This window comes from Pelobates fuscus, chromosome 5 (genome assembly GCF_036172605.1).
Source record: "Pelobates fuscus isolate aPelFus1 chromosome 5, aPelFus1.pri, whole genome shotgun sequence".
Classification (NCBI taxonomy): Eukaryota; Metazoa; Chordata; class Amphibia; order Anura; family Pelobatidae; genus Pelobates; species Pelobates fuscus.
The window spans coordinates 338,283,576-338,304,527 of record NC_086321.1 but is presented as its reverse complement, the minus strand read 5'-3'; the positions used below and the strand labels follow the sequence as shown (position 1 = coordinate 338,304,527).

The 20,952-nt window shown below is 43.1% G+C and overlaps 1 protein-coding gene across 2 annotated transcripts in view; it reads right to left on the bottom strand.

The window, feature by feature from the left end:
* Positions 1–7,175: 7,175 nt before the first annotated feature.
* LOC134611665 (rho GTPase-activating protein 39-like) overlaps positions 7,176–20,952 on the bottom strand; it is a 92,326-nt gene continuing 78,549 nt past the window's right edge. For both annotated transcript variants that reach the window (XM_063455778.1, XM_063455779.1), the window contains 4 exons: positions 17,979–18,178; positions 17,147–17,238; positions 15,420–15,589; positions 7,176–9,156 (listed from right to left, as the gene is read on the bottom strand). In XM_063455778.1, the coding sequence (XP_063311848.1) occupies positions 8,962–9,156; positions 15,420–15,589; positions 17,147–17,238; positions 17,979–18,178 (657 nt within the window). In that variant the 3' untranslated portion in view covers positions 7,176–8,961. The remainder of the gene's footprint in view (positions 9,157–15,419; positions 15,590–17,146; positions 17,239–17,978; positions 18,179–20,952) is intronic.

The window sequence follows — 20,952 nt, the reverse complement described above, 5'->3', positions numbered from 1 at the left end:
AGATATTTATTATATAAAAATATAAATATAGACATATAAAATCCATTATAGCAGAGTTTACAAGATGAAATGAAATGCTTGCAAATATCATTAATAGGTTAACATACCCTTCTGAACATGTCATCATGTCAGCCTCTCAGTCATTTTCAGATGGAGCAGCGTCTGTCTCCAAGTCTCTCCTCTCTCTTAACATTTAAAAGTACACCTATTTATACCTTAGGTGTCTTCATTTTAGGGTCACCATAGTTCATATATGAAAAAGTAACTTGTCTACTTTAAATCAATTTAGGACCTCCCTTAATTTGGCAAAGATACAAGGCCATAACTAAAAGCAAGTGCACACGTCATAGGAAACTTCCGGACCTGGGGAACTTCCACCAACTTGGGACAAGATGGCTTCCCAAAGTCTGAATAGCTTATCTGTTGTTTATACTAAGACGTAAGTGCACAGTCGTGGGAGATTCCCGGATTTGGGGAAGTTCCATTAACTTGGGGTTACCACAGTATATTGTGTACTGAAAGAGTCGTAGTATAGCCTTGAAGCTTGTTTATGCATTATTGTTATTGTAATTCGTCTGGGACAAAATGGCGCAAAAATATTATGCACTGAGGTTATTGCTTAAAGAAACATCTATGAAAACAATATGTTCCATTTCTAACACCTTGTCAATTTGCAATATCTCTTAAAGACAAAGTACACAGTTTAAGAAATACAACATTTCATTCTAAAACTTGTAATATTTGCATTTGCCCATAACAATAGCAGGGAGTTCTCCCTACCATTTTGTTTCCACTACATTCTTGTAAACCATTTGTAGTGTCGCATACAACGAGCCAGAACTCTATTCTATTTGATACCTGTGGCCTGACAACACACTATGCATCATCACTTGTAAATTAATCACGAGAACTGTTAAAGGATAGGTAGTACTTATAACCCTTAGATTAGCTTATTTCACCTCAAGACATGTGTAACAAAAGCCCTGTTCGTGAATTACAATATTGTTGCTGTTTAAACTCTTTTTACAATACCCTGCATTTGATACCACAGATGAACTGCAAAACGAACAAACTATATCTAATTGGTTTGTATAACGAACAGTTTGCCGAACGTTAGACCACCCAAGCCAGTCGTGTGCCACCAATTGACTCATTTGACTCTATGCCAAACCGCAACCCCAACGTTCTAAGTGGTTCACTGGGTGGCCGTCGATTCGTATGCATGAACAGATGGCAGTGGCCATCTTGTTTTGTTGAACGTGTCCAGCGGGATTTGGTCGTCGAGTGTCTGGAACTATTCTCGGACACTATCTCTCGAACACCGCTGAGACTTCCAGGACCAGTTAGATTCGTGATAATCCATCCGAAGAAGGAGATATACGATTAAAGCAGCACACGACCATCATATGCACGAACGTTTATGAAAACTATTGTTCGACATTTTTAAAGGCACGAAAGAGACCGGCCGCACACACTGAATGCATGGAACTATTTTGGGCAGGAGCCTCGTGTGCGGCCGGGCAGAAATGGAACTTCCATCTATCTCCCGAACCCCTGAACGATTCATATGATTTTTTAATATGCTAATCCCCTAACTATGCCCTATCAGAAAATATATGTTTTATGGGATATGGATATGGTTTTAGGGTATTTCTGAAAGTGTAAAAAGTTTCATTTTTTCGTTTGGAGATAATGGAGTTGATACAATAATTAACTCCATTATCTCCCAAGCAGAGTGGAGGAATTTTGTGTAATGAATGGCAGTGTTTCATTATGTGACTGTATGGTTATTGGCTGTTGACTGTATTTCCCTGTGCCCAACAAGGTCTACCTGGGTGGCAACCTTGTTGGGAAAGTTGCATAAAAGTCCCATTCAAGCTTCAGATCTGCTTAACCCTCAACATGTAGCCTTGTCTTGTGCTTGTAGGGAACCTGCTTCACAACTAATCACTAGCTCTTGTAAGAGCTCTACTACCCCTTCAACTACTGGTTCGGCTGAGATGACATCTGGAGAATACTGCAACACAGCTCCTCTCAAGGGAAAAGGACGTCTCCAATGGCATACACCCCTCTGATACTCTGGGTGGCCGTTACAGCATGGTATGGTATGTTTTAGGCAGGGTTTGAGAAATGTAGACGCCAGGTTTTACTACAGGTTAATCTAATCATGGAATATAAAAAGACAAACCAAATAACAGATATAAAGATACATGATTAATATATGGCCATCTGGCATTTAAGTTTCTCAAGCCAAGTTTTATGGATGTGGAGGGGAGAACACGTATTTGCACTCCCGATGGATACGTCAAGTAATTGAAACAGTGCACAACAATAAATCTGGTCCTCTTCAATGAGGAGACATTCTCTTCCCCGATGTCAGAGTTAAATGTATGAGGGACCAAAATGAGAGTAAAGGTATCAAATACTCACCTCACCATGTGCTGCTCCCGCATGGCTGGCTCCTTTTTGCAGAGATATTCCCAGCTTCAAGGTTGGAGCGAAGTCTCCGACCTCTTCGCCTTCCCAGTGTTTTGGATGGAGCCCCAAATCACAACGTGTCAGTGTTATAGTATAATTTAGAAATAAACAAAGATCTTTAAATGTCTATCTGTTCCTGTCCAAATTAGAGGAAATTAGATTGCGTATACGCAGAAGTAATTCAGACACACGGAGTTCAGGTTAAAATAACTTCGAGGAAATTTATTGGCAAGTGAAGCAAGAGCGGGCTCGCAGGCCCTTTTAAGAGGGATTTTGCATCATCATTGATTATCGAGATATCAGTAAATAAACATCATTAATTGGATTAATTGTTAAGTGTCTGTGTTAGTGTCCACCCATCAATATGATTAATTGGCTCAAAAACTAAGTGGTTAGCTAAGTGTCCACCCACCGAGAGGTGGTATTGTTCTGGACACGGGTGTGGACGGATGGCTCAAGCGCCATCTTTCCTAGCATGAGGTTTACTCGGTGGAAAGGGGGGCTTGGGCGTCATTTTACGTGGTTAGTGATGTCAGTCTTGTGATCAGGTGCAAGGTTCTCTTATGAATAGAACATTTCATTAGTACAGTGTTCTCATGGCCTTCATATTATACTATGTTGCAAATTACAGGAGATTCAGCAATTCCTGGGTTAGTCAAGTCTTTATAGGAAATACAGTCTCTGTTCATTGTATTAAATGTTGCTGGGAAATTCTGTCATGTAATGTAGTTTAAAATGGAGAATCTGTCAGGTAATGAGGACAAAATGGAGGGTCTGTCACAGTGTGAGGTTAAAAATGGAGTTAGTACAATAATTCAATACAAGTTCAATAAAGATTTTTTAATAATTCTACATCATCAGCATGACTCCTTTTCACATCCAGTGCCTCAAGCTTCAGGTTTGGGTCTATTTCCTATATTTACGCCATTAGAAATGTGTGTATACAAAAGACTCTTTTGTAAATAAACTCTCTGATAGTGGCTTGCATAGTGTCAGGATCCCGCAGGCGGCTGCGAGGGTAGGCTGCAGTCCGCTCGCGGCACTCACCCTCCAGCCGTCCGCGGTCCCCTTCCCGGCGTACGCTCGGCGGGCGGCATCCTCCCAGCCTCGGATGCCGCCCGCGTCTTCCTCTCCGTCCCCCAGCGGCAGCATGCATGACGCTGCACGCTGGGAGACCGCCCAGTTTTATAAACGCCGGGGTCAGCCACCTGACCCGGCGTTAAAGGCACAGTGCCTCAATCACAGTGGGAGGTATAGATATCTCCCACGTGTGACTGTTAATTCTGATTGGAAATTATCCAATCAGAATTAATCTAGGGGTTTAAATACTTACCTTTCCTGTCTCTCTCTGCCCTGTTGTGGTCTTTGCTTTCTAGTATTGCTGTGCTACTTGTGGTTCTCTCTGATTACGTACTCTCTGGCTTGTTTATCTGACCTTGCGACTGTCTCCTACCCTTTGACCTCGGCTTGTCTCTCGTTATTCTGTCTTCTGGTTCCCCTTACTCGGCTTGTCTCCTGACTATTCTTTGTGTGCTTAGCCCGGCCACTCTAAGGTCCGGTACGGCACCTTTTCTGTGTGTGTGTGTTAGCGTGTTTTGGTTTCCAGAATCGTGCCACATAGTAATCCCACTGAGAAATTAGTAAACATGACAAAGTAGGTAAACTGTAAAATTTTATTTGAACAAAATATAAAGCAGAAGCACCTGTAGTTCAATGAGCACACATCTTATAGCGAGGTCCAGTGTAGTGTACATTCTAGAACAGGATCAGAACATTGCAAACATCCCCAGTCAGAAGACACAGATCATTTTCAGAATTCCCACCACACATTTATTGTACAGTAATTTTAACAATGGCACAACATTTTCATTGTAAACAGTTAAAACTATAATGATCATATGGAATACGGAGCAATCTGTTTTACATGGCAGAACTTAAAAAAAAAAAAAGCGCCACGTACGTGATACAGTTCTAATTATTTACATCGTTGCTGCCACAGTGTCAGGCAGAGCACAAGACAAGTAAATCACCAACGGTTTGATATAAACATATTCAATGTAGATGACCAGATGAGTAGAGAAACAAATAAAGAATAGAAAGTAATATATTTAATATTCTATTTACAGTAATTTATACATCTCAGTATAAAAAGACTGAACATCTTTAATTTTTAAGGAACAACATGAAGACAGCCCGGAGTTCCACCCTAGTTTTACTGTCACACTAGGGTTGCCAACTCTATCATTCTTTTCTGGGCACATAATTCTACACAAAACCAGATGATGCATAGAAAAGGCCAATAAAATGCACTGATCAATGGAACTAAATAAATTGATGGACCCTAAGGACATCACACATCAGTTGCGTGTTTCCACATTTTTCATGGCTGCTCGGAAGCATGTGGAGTATAAATGAGCCAAATCAAGAATGACTAAGCTGACATCACTAATTACAGCTCATGAATAGGCAAAGGGATAGGTAGATCTTATTGAAAGTGGAGGGATAAGCCTGCAGCATATTTAGAACAATACAGAACAGGTCACATTTTCATCTTTTGTATTATAGTATGACATCATCTCCCTTGTTATTTGAGACACTTATAGAAAATATATACTTCAGGGATGTATGTTTTATACACACCCTCTGTGCAGTGTACTCTGAGCAAGGGGAGGGTAATAACCTCAAAGCTGGCAGGCTCTATTTGAAATAAATCAAACAAGTGCTTCCACAGTCAACATATGTCATGCTTGTTTTTTTCACTCTTTGTAAACAAGTCATATTGACTTGATTCAGGCAAATTGAAACATTCACTCATTCAGAAAAAAAAACTGTCCTATTTTAACCGACTGAAATAATTAACCATAGATATACGGCACCTACCAACAGAGCCTTTTTTTTAATAAACACCATTATAAAAACAGGCAAGTTTACCAAACGGTTCTGAATTATTGTTGAAAGGTTATTGCCCACATGAAAACAAATTGTTTTCTCAAAATATTTCAATGCAATGGGGGATCATAAATGCAGTAGACGGTAACTACGTATAAGCATGACAATCACAGAAAAACAAAACAAAAACTTACATACAGCTGTCTGTTTTTTATGAAGTGCTGGTTGCTAACCATAAAGTCTGTGATCTGCGGGATCCACATCTGTACTCTAAACTTTAGATCAGTGATGGCTAACTGTGGCATAGATACATTTCTCTACTTTTTTCCTGGATGATCAGGTGGTTTTAAAGGAACCCAATATGTAGAACACGACCACATATTTCTAATGCATATTACAGATAAATAAAATGTATTAAGCGCTCTGATTGGAAGACCCATCTTTGACCAAGAAGGGTCTCCACCAGTCGGGAGGCTCTAATTATGACCTATTGTTTGTTTGTGGTTTTTTTGTTTTCTTTCTTATCTCAAAATTTACTTTCCAGCACAGTGATTTATGGGATATGTATTTTAGGCACAGTTCCACTTGATCTGCTCAAGAAAAAGATAGCAGCCCCTTCTCCCCTCGCCAGCTCTTAGATAGAGTCCAGTCTGAGGATATGTGGTCTGCAAATCTTAGGTAGATGTTTCTAAACGTGGCCTGAATTTGTTTTGTCACTTCTCCACAGTTCCTTATTTATTGAGCACTTCCCTGTAATGAACCGTGAGATCATTTGTGAACTCAACTCAAGACCGATGTCCATGGAGCAGTGGACGGTCCATGAAACAAACTATTTAAAAGACTCTACTATTTTATTGCATGTACAATGCAGCACGCGTCTATAATATGGGGAGACCATTGAATGGTACAGGGCAAGGTGTAGTACTGTGTGAGCATGTATATGTGCTATAGTTCTTTTAAAATCCATATAGTATTATGAATAATAAGCTCATTACACATATATAATTTTTTCCATTAAATATATGTATATATAGTGATTTTACATGCTATGTGTACAGTGGCTGCAATACCTGACAATATTAGCTTTAATAACTTTAAAAAAAACCACAAGAGATGTCCAGCATTCCTTACTGGGAGAAGAGGATATCCCTTTATTGGCAAAACAGGAACGATTTCGACTGTGTGTCTTTATTAAGCGATTGATTGCTAAAGACAAACAGTCAAAACATTGCTGTTTTGCCAACAAGGGGATATTATCTTCTCACAGTAAGGAGTGCTGGACATCTTTTTGTCTGACAATATAAAACACTGCCAGTTTTGACAAATGGTAATGTTTACACTTGGCCAAGAACATGCCTCTAGTGGCTGTCAAACAGACAGCCATCAGAGCTGCTAGCTCCGTCAGATCCTTTGATTTTCAAAGGTCTTCATGTTCAGCGTCATAATTAGCCAGACACAGCCAATGCTTGTGATACGGCTCATGCGTTTCTTTTAAAAAGAAAAATGGGGCCATTAATCTAAATGGATAAAGGGACACATCTGACTTAAAAATACGATATTTATTTTCAAACTTAGAGCGTCCCTTTAACTATATACCATGTTAATTTACTTTCTGGTGAAACATCCTCTTTTGCAACAACTTGAACTTCTGCAAGTAAACAAAAACACACACATTGCAGTTATTGGTCTCTCTGCATATGACCAGTCACAAGTCTCTATATGTTTCAAAGGTAATGAAAGAGAATTTACTTTTTGGGCCTTTTTTTTTCCCTTTTTGTTATTAAGAAAGCTGCGTATAAAGTTGGGGATTTGTAAAATGAGGGCTCCTATAGCTGCCTACTGTTAGCCAAGCAGGAATCCAAAAAGAGAAACTCTTCAAACTCTACATATGTCCTGAACATGGTTATTATATATATATTTAGTTATTTTTTGTATAAAAAAACATGTTATACTCATACAAATACAATGGGCTATGTTGCTGCTTTTAAACTGCTTATATTTAACCTTTCATGTTCCTATAAAAAATATACAGCTGTTCAAGTATTTATATATTTATACATTCAAAAGCACACACGCAGGTATCTACAAGCATACACACACATAATCAAGCATTTCTATATCCCAGCACACACACACTGCATCAAAACTATAAATATATATATATTTATTAGATAAATACATTATCTAGGTGGAGGTGCCGCAGAAGTAGCACTTTCTTGGGTTTGGTGTAAATGATTACATCACAGTGACAACTTAAAGTGGAACAGACAAGAAATCAGGAATTTGCAAGGAGGCAGTACGGAAGGTTTTTATAGAGGCAAAGTCATCATCTAGGCATCTCAAAATCCTGAAGCCTATTCTTGTATCGCAATACACAAAGGCACATTTTAAACATGGGTTGTGAATGTTATCTGCACACCGCACAACTGCATGGGTCAGGAATATCATATATGAACATTGACATACAGACCTAATTTTAAAAGTAATTCGCGATGGCATCTACATCTAATGTAAACTTGTTTTTCTTTAGTAGGAGGTGGCGGAATTATGGATCCTTCCTAATATTTGGACAATTCAAATTAAAACTTTTTTTCCAGTAGCCAAAAGAAAATATGGCACTATATCAAGAGCCTTGACATTGTTCTAGAACTTCTGCACGTAAACAAATGAGAACGTTGGACACCGAATCAAATATAAATAAATTAAAGTAATTAAAGGAAAAGTCGGCATCTATAAAGACATTCACATTTGCCCACTGCTATGTGCTGTGAAGTTTGACTAAATCCCTAGTACAGTGATGGCTGACTTCGGCAAAGCAGAACTATATCTACCATAATGCTTTGCCAGTGTTTGGCTCACCCCCATGGGAAATGTAGTTCATTAATTAATGCAGTGCTGATGTTCGCTATCAATGTACTGATGGATGCGCAATATACACAACATATGTAAAGCTGTACACTGCACAGAAATATACACAACATTTTTTAAATTCTTCCAGACATTGAAGGAAAGTAATTGCAATCAAGCAGTGGGCCTGATTTTACAGTCCAACATGTCAAGCACCCCAATAAAAGATAACAGTAATAACGAAGAAAAAAAAAGTAAAATATTATGAGGTGCACTCATTCCAGGGATAATAAAAGAATAAAATTAAGATAAAACCCTGATTTTCACATAAAATTAACCAAGCTCGTATCTTCTCTCTGTTATATTTTAAAAAGGATTTCAGAAGAAAAGAGCAGTGCTGGAAATTGAAGCACCCGCTGCAGGAGTCTTGCCAGGAAGAAATGTAGTAGTTTTCCTCACAGTGCTACAAACCAAATAGGATAACAAAAATAAAAAAATATTAACTCAAAGAAGATGATGTGGAGCTTGTGGTAATTACATAAGTTTGGGAACCACAAAGATGTAACAGATCCCAGGCAAATGATAGCGACAAAGTGCTGTAAAACTCCTGAGAAGTCTCTGATTGGCTAGCTCATGGAACAAATCTTTCAAATCTTCACCTGAAGAAAGCGCAGCTCTCAAATGAACAAAGTAAGCGTTGGGTTCAGGTAACAGGATCGAAAACAAGATTAGCTACTGGTTTCACCCTTAGAGCAAACCCCTCACAAAACTAGTGTCTAGGTGGACGATTAACATCCGCAAAAAAGACATCTCCTTGCGAGTGTTCTCAAATATAATCCTGGGATCATCTGACTGACACCGCAAGCAGTTGGGAGCCATCACCATGGCCAGATTGTTGACATCCATCTTTGTTGTGCCCACATTAGACGGCTGTGAGAAAACCTGTGTTTAGCAAAAAGAGAAGAGGAGAAAATGTTGAAATGCATAGCTGAATCTATCACACAAGCGCATTCATGCCACCACATTCCTTCAAAACATCACACCGGGAATGGATCTGATGTCCACTCTGCACCATAGACTGGGAGAGTAGTAAATTAATTTCTAGCTCTTCTGCAATTTCAGATCTACTCTACTACTGCCGGTAATCTCACAGAACATCACTCATCCTTGGATGGAATTGTGCTCGTGCTAGGATGGAATTTACATAATTTTACATGTAAAATCACACTGCTACGGAAGTTCAATGGAGGTCATGGCTACAGTAATATAGGGTTCAAGAATTTTTATTAAGATTTTTTAAAAAGGGGGGGGGGGGGTACAGAAAAAAAGAGTGGGATTCAACAAGCCAGTAATACAATACAAACTTGGTAGCTTTAGTCACATTCGGGTTTGACCCTCAGTTATGTTCCGCAATTATATTCTTCGTAAGTCTATACGTACTCCTATATAGCTGCAGATATATATATACATATTCGTGTACACCTAAATTTATGTCCAGTTCTTGTTTCCTTTTTTATACACGTTTTTGTCAATCAGGTATAAGGACATTTATTCCAAATAGGTAACCTAGGGGCGGGGTTACGTAGTGTATCAGTGAAGGAAGGTGTTATATGTGAGTGACCCACCGGGTTCAGTGTTGGTGCAGTAGATATATGTCGCGTATGAGGCCTCCTTCCCTCTGGGGTCCTCAGATCTCTAGCAAAGGTCACACATTGGGCTTAGATAGTACTATATATTGATTAGTATGGGGGGGGGAAGATGTGATGTGTGGTAGAGTAAGGTTGTATCATGTAGGTTAGCTGGGGTATTGGTAAAGTGAAAGTTGGGGACCGCTGTATCGCGGAAACATTGTGTTGAGGTCAGGTGCTACGGGTCGGTATGGTGTGTCATGACGTCGGAGCTGTGGTTTGTAGGGCGTGTTGGGTCCTAGCATGGTGTTAGATTGGAGAGGACAGGCGGTATGTTTGGTGTGTGTTTCAGGAGGTGTATGGAAGTTTCATCCCCTTAGATGGTGTGGTGTATGACATTTTTGGGTTGCCTCAGGTAATATTGTCCAGTATGCTGTATTCGTCCTTCGGTGTCGGGGGGTGGTAGCCCCGCTTCCGTCTATTGTACGATTTGTGGTGTGTATCGTGGCGGACAGGTAGTGTCGTGTCGAGTAATCCTATGGGGTATGGGATGTGTGGTGAAATCCCAGTTATGGTGGTGGTCTATTTAGACCTTGTTGAGTCGGGATGGGGAAAGGGGGGGGGGGGGGTGAGAGGGGGGGGGTGAGGGGGGGGTGGGGGTTGAGGGAAGGCATCCGGACCGTCCCCGCTCAGGGCGCTCCCCCCCCAGATACTGCCTCCGGAGCTCCAGGTCAGGTTGTGGGGCGGTCTTCTAATTGGCCCCTCATCCGCACCGTTTATGTTCCTGTGTGTCTCCCCTCCTCTGCCGCCCGGTTCGCCACGTAGACTAGCCATGGGCGCCACCTATCCGTATGTTTCTCTTCCAATCCTCGTAGCGTGGCCTGTACCGATTCTGCTGTGTAGATCTCATCTATTCTCTCCAGCCATTGCGAGATGGTTGGGGTGTTGGTTTGTTTCCAGCACTGCGGTATCAGGGCTTTGGCCGCGTTCAGGAGGTGTCGGAGTATGGATTTCCGATATGTTCCAATGGGGGTTGGCGTGGAGTGTAACAGGACCAATTTCTTGTCGAATTCGCCCATATCTCCCAGTATTACCTCCGTTTCACGTTGTATTTCTTCCCAGTATGGTGCGATAAGGGGGCAATCCCACCAAATGTGCGTGAGTGTTCCCGGGCCCGTGCCACACCTCCAACACACATTCGGTATCGTCTGGAATATTCTATGTAGTTTGTCTGGTGTTCTGTACCACTGGGTTAGGAGTTTGAAGTTTAGTTCCTGGTAATATGTACTGGACGAGCTTTTATGGTGTAGAATCAGTATCTGTTCCCATTGAGGCTCGGTGAATGTCGTGTCCAGCAGTCTTTCCCAGCTTCTCTTGTGCGCATTTTTGGTTTCGAGTCGGCCGACCAGGAGGTGTTGGTAGATGCGGGAGAGGGTTTTATCAGGGGCTGAGTTGTTATCACAGAGGCCCTCAAACCATGTGAGGTCCCGATGTAGTGCGTCTCTATTTGGGAGTGTCCTATAGAAGTTTTTGAGTTGTGCGTATCGAAAAGTTTGAATGACTGATGCCGGGGATCCGTCAGTCAATTCCCGCAGCGGTTTCAGGTTCGCGTTGGCTAGTGTACGGTGCATAGGGATGTGTTCACCTTCCGCAATAAAGTTCCAGGCTTGTGGGGATATACCCCCCCCTATCTTGGGGTTATTCTGGACTTGGATAAGTGGGCTTGGGGTCGGGGATACGTGTGCGGCTCCCCTGAGACGGTCCCACACTCTCAGCGTGTGAGCTACGGTAGAGTTGGGATCTAAGGTGGTGGGTGCCGAGCTCCCTGTGTTTCATAGTCTCGGGATCAAGTCTGGGTGGAGGTGTCCCTTGTCTAGCGCGACCCATTGTTTGTGGCGGGGATGCGTGTGCCAGTCTAAAATCCTCTGTAGGATGGCTGCTTGATGGTACTTGCGCATGTCTGGAAATGCTAGGCCACCCCAGGGTCTTGGGAGGCAGAGGACGTCGTGTCGGATCCTTGCTTGGTGTCCGTTCCAGGCATATCTGATCATGGCCGTGCGTAGCGAGGAGAGGAAGGCCGCTGGGATGGCTATTGGTAGCGTTTGATATAAGTAGAGGATCCGAGGGAGCACGTTCATCTTCAGGACCGCTATTCTACCCAGCCAGGATATGTGAGGATAAGTCCATTTCTTTAGGACCTGAATAATCCGCTGGAGAAGGGGTGTATAGTTCATCCGGTATAGTTCTGACATATCTGTGGTGAGAGCTAATCCAAGGTAACGCATGTGGGTCGAGCACCATCGAAAGGGGTATCGGGTTTTTAAGGTGGCGGCATCTGGGGCGGGTATCGTAAGATTAAGCACTTCGCATTTCGTCGTGTTTAGTTTAAAATTTGATATTCGTCCATATTCCTCCAGTAGTGTCATCAGACTAGGTAGCGTACGTTCCGGTTCGACGATGTAGAATAGGAGGTCGTCGGCATATGCGGCGACTTTGTGAGTGGAGTTCTGCCATGGGAAGCCCCGTATGTCTTCCGACTGCCGAACTGCTTCCAGGAAGGGTTCCAGAGAGAGTGCGAAGAGCATTGGGGATAATGGGCATCCTTGTCTCGTACCATTCCGTATCAGGAATGAGTCTGTGAGCGCGCCATTAACTCTGACCCTAGCATTCGGTTGGTGGTAGAGTGCTTGTATCCACAGCATCATGTGGATTCCCATTCCCATCTCCCGCAACGTGGTCAGTAGAAATGACCAGTCAACCCGATCGAACGCCTTTTCGGCGTCCGTGGATAGGAGGAGGGTCTGGATCTTATGGTGTCGCGTTAGATGGTGGATGGAGAGAGTTCGTAGGGTGCTGTCTCTGGCCTCCCTTCCTGGTATGAATCCGGTTTGATCTGGGTGGACGAGCTTCGGCAGCCGGGGACCTAGTCTGTTGGAGAGTATTTTCGTGAATAACTTCACGTCTACATTGAGGAGTGAAATTGGTCTGTAACTGCCGCACTGTTCGGGGTTCTTCCCTGGTTTGGGTAGAACTGTGATGGTAGCCGAGAGTGACTCATGGTGGAACTGGGCTCCCGTTGTGAGGGCATTGAGGGCCAGGGCGAGTTTCGGGATGAGTATGGTTTTAAACTTTTTATAGTACTCAAGTGTGAAGCCGTCTGGTCCGGGCGCGCGTCCTGTCTTAGCCGTCTTGATAGCCCCTTCTATCTCCGCCTCTGTGATCGGAGCTTCCATAGCGTCCCTCTCCTCCGGTTGGAGCCTAGTCGCGACGTGTGTCTTCAGGTAGTCCTGTATCCGTCTTTGTTTGTCCACCTCCCCCGGCTGATGGGCTGGTGGGGCTATGTTGTAAAGAGTTGCGTAAAAGTTCCTAAATTCAGTCGCGATCCTATCCGGTAGTTGGGTGGTTGTGCCATCCGTTGTCCGGAGCTTATGTACCTGAGACAGGGTTTGGGGTCCCTTGAGCATTTTTGCCAACAGTTTGCCGCCCTTGTTGGCGTGCTGATAAAAGAACGCCTTTGAGCGTTTGATCGAACGGTAGTGGGTTTGGGTGATGTGGTCCCGTAGGAGCCTACGCGCCTCCAATAACGCAGCATGCGTCGAAAGTAGCTGGGACCGTTTGTGTTTCGACTCCAATGTTGCGATCTTCTCGATGAGGTCGGCTATCTGTTGACGGTTTTCGCGCCGCTTCTTGGCTGTTAGTCTAAGTAGAGTGCCCCGATGACGCTCTTATGTGCCTCCCAGATGGTGGTGTCCGACAGGTCGTCTGTTGTGTTCAGATCAAAGTAGCTGTTCAGTTCCTCGCTTACCTTATCCCGTATCCCCGGATCCAACAGGAGTGAGTCTTGCAATCTCCATGTCCGCGCAGCAGGGCGCATCAGCGGCGAGTCCATCACCATGGTAACCGATCCGTGGTCTGACCAGAGGGCCGGTGCCATTTCCACCGACCGTAGCTTTGTAAGTTGGTCTTGTTGGAGGAATAGGTAGTCCAGTCTTGCGTACCGCTTGTGGAGAGCTGAGAAGTGGGTGAATTCCTGATCCGTGGGGTGGGCAGCCCTCCAGCAGTCCACCAGTCTCAGATTGCGTAAGGACGTTTGAATGTTCCTCAGGGCTCCCTGGGGGATGCTGCTGTGTCCCGTGGATGAATCTAGTAGCGGGTGTAGGGGGGTGTTGAGGTCCCCTCCCATAATCAAGGTACCCTCTGTGAAGGAGGAGAGTTTGGTCAGGGTCCTGCGGATATGTTGGGCTTGGTTGTTGTTCGGTACGTATAGTGTCGCGAATGTGTACACTCGCTCCAGAATTTCGCCCTTTAGGAAGAGGTAACGTCCCTGGGGGTCAGTCAGCCTATCTAGCTCCCGGAATTGAAGCTTTGCCGCGAGGAGTATTGCTACCCCTGCTCGTTTTGCGAGTGGGTGGTTGCTGAAGAATCCCATTGGGTACTCTCTGCTCTTAAGCGGCGGTGCGGAGCCTTCTTTAAAGTGGGTTTCTTGCAGAAAGGCCACCGCGATACGGTCCCTGCGCAAGTCTCGGAGTAGTTGCGATCGCCTCTCTGGGATATTTAATCCCCTGCAGTTCAGAGTCCAGACTCTGTATGGGTCCGGGAGGTAGGTCTTGTGGGCTCTGGCTGTCTGTGCGGCATTTGCCGGGTGCGAGGCAGGGGGCACATCCATGTGTTGCACCAGCGGTGTCGGGTCTCCTGGAGCCCCGTAGGTGTCCGCGGCCGCGAGCACCCGGCGGTCCGGCCGATGCCGAGGTCGGGTGGGAAAGGAGGTGAGGTGGGGTAGTGGTGGGTAAGGAAGGTGTAGTAGGAAGCGTCTCAAGGGAGAGACAGCTACGACACCTGGGTTTGGTGTCGGGTGCCCTTCCCGTCCGGGAAGGGAGGTTCGTGTGCCTGCGGTAGCAGGCAGCGACTCGGTCCACCTGTTATTCAACGGTGGTATCCCGTCGGCGCCTCACCGCAGGGTTTCAGTGTTCACACGAACTGAGGCGGGGGGGTGGTCTCTCCTACCAGGGACGTGTCCAAAGGCCCCAGTGAGTGAGTCCTATTGGTGTATATGTAACGTGGATTCGAGTGGTTGTCTACCATCGCTCAGCCACCGTGGGTGTAGCTTTGTATCTGTGATTGTTATTGATGTAGTTATTGCTCGTGTTAGGGGTCAAGGTGTGCGTGTATATTGGTTTTTGCTTTTTGCTGCGGGGGAAGGTTAACAGCCCCCCTCCCACGCGGGGGATTGTGGGTGTCTTTGCCTCCGTCTCGGGGTGGTGTGTGCACCCCAAGGGGCCTCATGAAGATGAGTGGGTTAGTTGCTTTGCCCATCTCCGTCGGGGTGGGAGCTAAGTTAGTTGCCGTGTGTCTGTGAGGGTGGGGGCCGGGGGGGGGGGTGTGTGTGTGCCAGGACTCGAATAGAAGGTCTCCGAACATGGTTCTGTCTTGCCCCCCAGGACCCCGCGTACATCGTCATGTGGCGTAGGGTGTGTAGTATGGGGACCGGCTACAGTAATATAGTACTGTTGAAGAACCCACACACTCGGTATCAAACATACGAGGAGCACCAAACAAAGTTCTGGGTAAATGTCCTACCTGCAGAAAATGGATGAGATAACAGAGAACAAGTCTGTTGAGCTCTGGAAGCTGTTGAACCACAGATACGGCTGCATCGGGATTTTCATAGTTGCTGATGCACTGCTTGTAAAACTGCTGAGGGATCAGAGGCTCCTCGAGCTCTCTGTACCACAGTTTCAAGAGGGATGCTGGGAGGACACAGAAAAAACTCCTTTAAATTGTTTTACGACTAATCTCATCCATCAAAGAGCTTGACACACATTTTAACATAAAACATGCAATGTCCGACAGATTAATATATATTTTTTTACATTTAAACTTTAGGTGCTTGTTCATACCATCACAATAACAAATAGAAAATGTATGCATGTTCTTTTCTTTTGTTCATAAGAAATATGATCGATAGAAAGAAACTGTAGAGTGTATAGAATTATTTTTAGTTTCAAGGGAAATGATGTTCTCTGCACATGCACGCCCACTGAATCGACGAAAACTGAGAGGCCAGGGACTGGCAGAAGGAATTCAGTCCATTCCTGGTTTCAGAATGAAAGAGCAATAAGTTTATATCCCAAGAAAACTCCATGTTTTTTTTTGTTTTTTTTTTATTATTTATTTTATTGTGTAGATTCAACAAAAGTGTCCACATTGCCACAACAGCTTTTGTAGACACACATAGCAACAAGCATCAACATTGCAATGGCTTAGATAGGCCTAGCACATTTTATTTATTAAGAATATAGTCGTGTTGTCTATCAGTATTCCTGACATGTGCGTTATCAAGAGCACTGCTACTATACTAGCACTTCCTGCCTGAGCTATGCGTAGAACCTTGAACGCTCCAAGAGACCAATCCACCCAATGTCAATAGTCTATTTATAGACGTGTTTAGACAGAGCCAAGGTGACTGTAATTTTAGGCTGACGCTTCGTGCACTTAGTCTTCATTTCGTATTAACTTTGTTTTCCTCAAAGATATTCAATTCATTTAAAACTAGCCTATTAAACTTGGGCCTCGATTTAAAAAGCATTCCAAATGATCAGAATAACTTTTCCAAATGAAAGAATTTAATGACTTGGAAATCTTACTAAATCGAGGCCTTGGCTTGCTGCAACTGCAGTTAAAGCTGAATGTTCAGAGAATGTATCATTAATTGAAGGGGGGGAAAAAGAAAACTCTTAAAAACGATTCATTTGTTCTAAAAATACATATAAGAAATTGTTAGAATATTCCCTTGAAATGCAAAATATTGACTTCCCTAAACGTGAATTCATACAAAACTTCAGGGCTTACTCCACAACCATGACCACGTCTGCTTTGTGAAGTGGTTATGGTGGTAGGAGTCTGGATGTGCAGTGTTTCTGCTTGAAACACTGCACATCCAGAGTAATTTGCACGTGTGTGCTTGGGGCTAGTTACACCTCCTAATTTATTATATATTTTATAAATATTATAATTTATTTGTAAGAAGGTGCCTAGGTTCTAATGATTATGATACCTTTAACACAATCTGCAAACGGACTGAAATAGCACAAAAGGCCTCAAGAAAAAAGTAACCTTTTTAGACATTTAAAACAAAAACAGATTTTTCATATTTTTTATTGTTGTTTAAATGCAGTGTTTATCTGACACTTTAGGATCGAGGGTTACAAAATGTCACTCACATTGCATTAGCTATACAATGTTCTAATTTTGATCAGTAGAATGTTCAAGCACGCTTTCAATAACATATACAAACATGTACACACCTGGAATGGTTGGGTCAGAGAGGGTATCCGGAATTATCCACTGTTCTACCTGCACTTTAAGTGCATTCACTTCATCAATATCCCCAGGGACTCTGTAACCACAAGCGGAGATGTTATACACAGGAGTTTGGCTACTGTCTGTATACCACTTGCAGATGTACAAGTGTTTGTTCTGTTACCATTTACTGGAAAGCAATGTATTAATACTGTGGTTGCTCTGCGCACTGCGGCTGGGTGTGGACAACTGATGGAATGATTCTAAGAATTTGGTGGTCGGAATATGAAGGAATGTTCTAATGAGCTGACACTGAAAGTCTTCAGCATATTAACCCTTTAATAACAGGCTATGAAGATTCTACGTATAGACTCACTTAGTTAAAGGAACACTTCAAGCACCATAACTACTACAGCTTAGTTAGTCTAGCTCCACCTTACCAATACCTGGTTATGCGCATCCACATACAAGAGGGGAAGTAAGAAACTGGATCCCTTGTGAATTACAATAGAGGGAAATGAAAATTGCTTGCACAAGTGAATAAATGGAGCCAATGGCTTTTATAAATAATTTCAGAGCGTGAAATGCTGCTATTGGGCCATTAGCATATGCATGAGCAGTACTGCATGGCTTCCATTGAGAAATGTTCAAGTTCAAGAATTCTCCTACTGAAAGAATGGGGAAGAAATGGGAGGCCAGTAGATGGCTAGGACATAACGCTCCAGGGAATACTTGCAAACCTGGGGCACTTAGAATATTTGTTTTATTATTTTTAAATGTTTATTTTTAATAAATGGGGTGTCCCCTTAAGTGGTCACCTGCTAGTGAAATATGTACCTGAATATTCCTTCGGTCCTCTCGCCTCCAAGGTTTAGCACTTGCTGGGACAGCTGAGTCTGCACCCAGGGAAGTCGCCGGTCAGGATACACCTCTCTTTGACGCTCCATAATCTCCTCCAAGGAGCTTCCAAAGAGAGATGGGGTTTGGATAGCATTCCTGGCCTGCTCAATCTCTTCCAGTGTTGGCTTCCTCAGGCCCTGAAACAGAAAGAATTACAGGGTATCAAAAGCTACCTCAGTTCTGACCTACACAGGGAAGGACAGTGTGGCTGTACAAAATCCCATTTCATTGTAATGTAGCCCTTACTATTTATTCTTGTTTGTAGTGTACACAAACCTAAGGCCACGTTTAATTGGGACCTGGGTCACCAAGATGGATTAAACCACAATTAGTTGGAAACAGATGTTTCATGGTATGTGTTTTGGACCAATAATTCAGAGTTTTACATTCATAGAATAGTTTTTAGAAAGGTTATTGTGATTGAAATCATTTTGTATTGGAACCAGTTTTGTCTCTCTCTCTATGTCTTCAAAAGTTACCCTTTTCTCCTTACTATAACTTCACGAGGAAAAATTACACTTTTAGTAATGCTATAATGCTTGTGATGTTAAAAATGAAGCCATTTCTAAACTGCAATTTGCATTAACTATAATTGCATAACAGAGAGCAACTTTTAGCATAACTGCAGTGTTTCTATCACTGGTATAAAATACTACTAGTAATCCTTTAGACTGTAAGCTCCTTTGAGCAGGATTCTAGCTGCCTCTTGTTTACGTGTTTCGTTAAACTTACACGTATGTCTTGTCTACCTATTGTAAAGCACTGTGGGATACGTTGTCACCATACATGTATTTGAATATAAGATGCAGTCATATGTTTTAACTAGAACTTCAGAAGAAAATATAAATAAAACAACAAGTAAATTTCAGCGTATAAATATGAAGTGTATAAGGGACGTATCATGTGTGTATAGGGGCTGTAGCGTGTATGTTTGTAGAGGATGTAGTGTCTGTTTATAGGGGATGTAATGTGTGTGTGTGTGTAGGGGACGCAGTGTGTGTCAAGGAGGAAGTGTTTGTACAGTGAATGCACAGTGTGTGAATTTGTGGGGTGGGATAGGGGCGAGCGAGACAGAGAGACATTTACATTCAGAATATTTTGGAGTAAACAAACTGCGCCCTATTTTGGATTAAGAATGATGATAAAACAAATGTGCTGTAAGCATTTTCACTAACGTTCATATTTTCTGTCACCTATCCGTCTATTACAGCCAGGACAATCCTCCAGCAAAGTACAGTGATACGGGGAATACAAGTACAGAACAGATTGTATCTACAAAACCAATAGCAAAATTATCTAGAATTGGTAAAAAAGTATTGCCATTCTTGGTGTATGACAGTCCTATGAAATTATGTATATTACACACCCATATACAAATATTTGAACACACAGTACATTGATATTTGCATTACGAGATTTAGGGCCTGTGAGTGCTATGTTTGTCATGGCAGACATCAGGTCTTTGGCTAGAAAGGGATTGCTGTAAAATGCACCCCTGCTGAGAATTAATGGCACGTCCTTACATAGGGATGTTAAAATCCACATAGAAACCCAAGTTAATAAATCAAAGAAGAAAACCACAGCTCCTGCAGGGACCAGAAAAACGATACGAGGTTCACCAAGAAAGACAAAAGAAATATTTCACTTCCCTCAACTGCCAAGCTATTTCTTCTGCAATGTGAATTTCACCAATAAAGTAGAACAAAACATTGTGTTCCTGTTTTTATAATGACACAATTCTCTCCTTTCTTAAAGGGACACTCTAAGCAACTACACAATTTTAGCTTAATGATGCAGTTTTGGTGTATAGATCATGCCCTTGCAGTCTTACTGCTCAGTTCTCTGCCGTTTAAGAGGTCAATCACTTTGTTTATGCAGCCCTAGTCCCACCTCCATGCATGTTGCCTACCCAGTTTCCCTACATAGCTTCTGAAAGAGAGTCCAATTTGTTGTTTGTTTTACTTAAAGGACCACTCTAGGCACCCAGACCACTTCAGCTTAATGAAGTGGTCTGGGTGCCAGGTCCCTCTAGGATTAACCCTTTTTAGTATAAACATAGCAGTTTCGGAGAAACTGCTATGTTTATAATATGATTAATCCAGCCTCCAAATCCTCTAGTGGCTGTCTCACGGACAGCTGCTAGAGGCGCTTGCGTGATTCTCACTGTGAAAATCACAGTGAGAGCACGCAAGCGTCCATAGGAAAGCATTATAAATGCTTTCCTATGAGACCGGCTGAATGCGCGCGCAGCTCTTGCCGCGCATGCGCATTCAGCCGAAAGGGAGGAGAGGAGGAGGAGAGCTCCCCGCCCGGCGCTGGAGAAAGAGGTAAGTTTAACCCCTTCCTCCCCCTAGAGCCCGGCGGGAGGGGGTCCCTGAGGGTGCGGGCACCCTCAGGGCACTATAGTGCCAGGAAAACGAGTATGTTTTCCTGGCACTATAGTGGTCCTTTAACTTGCCTTATCACACAGTGTGTTTAATTTATAATTTCTTACCTCTGCTTTGTTAATTCCTTGCTACAGCTTCCAACAGACTTGTGTGTGCGACTTATGTTCAAATAACAGAGTAGGAGATAGAAACTTCTAAATTAAACACACCATGCTGTAAAATCTGATTGAAAAATTTAAACTTTTTTTATGGAGGCAGTGTGAGTCACAACCTGGGAGGTGTGACTGGGGCTGCATAAACAAAATGATTTAACTGCTAAATGACAGAAAACTGAGCAGTAAGACTAGAGGCAATCTATATACCAGAACGGATTAATTCAACTAAAGATGTTTAAGTGCTTAGAGTGTCCCTTTAACCCCTTAAGGACCAAACTTCTGTAATAAAAGGGAATCATGACATGTCACACATGTCATGTGTCCTTAAGGGGTTAAATGACCACTGCTGCCACCCAGACGACTTCGTCT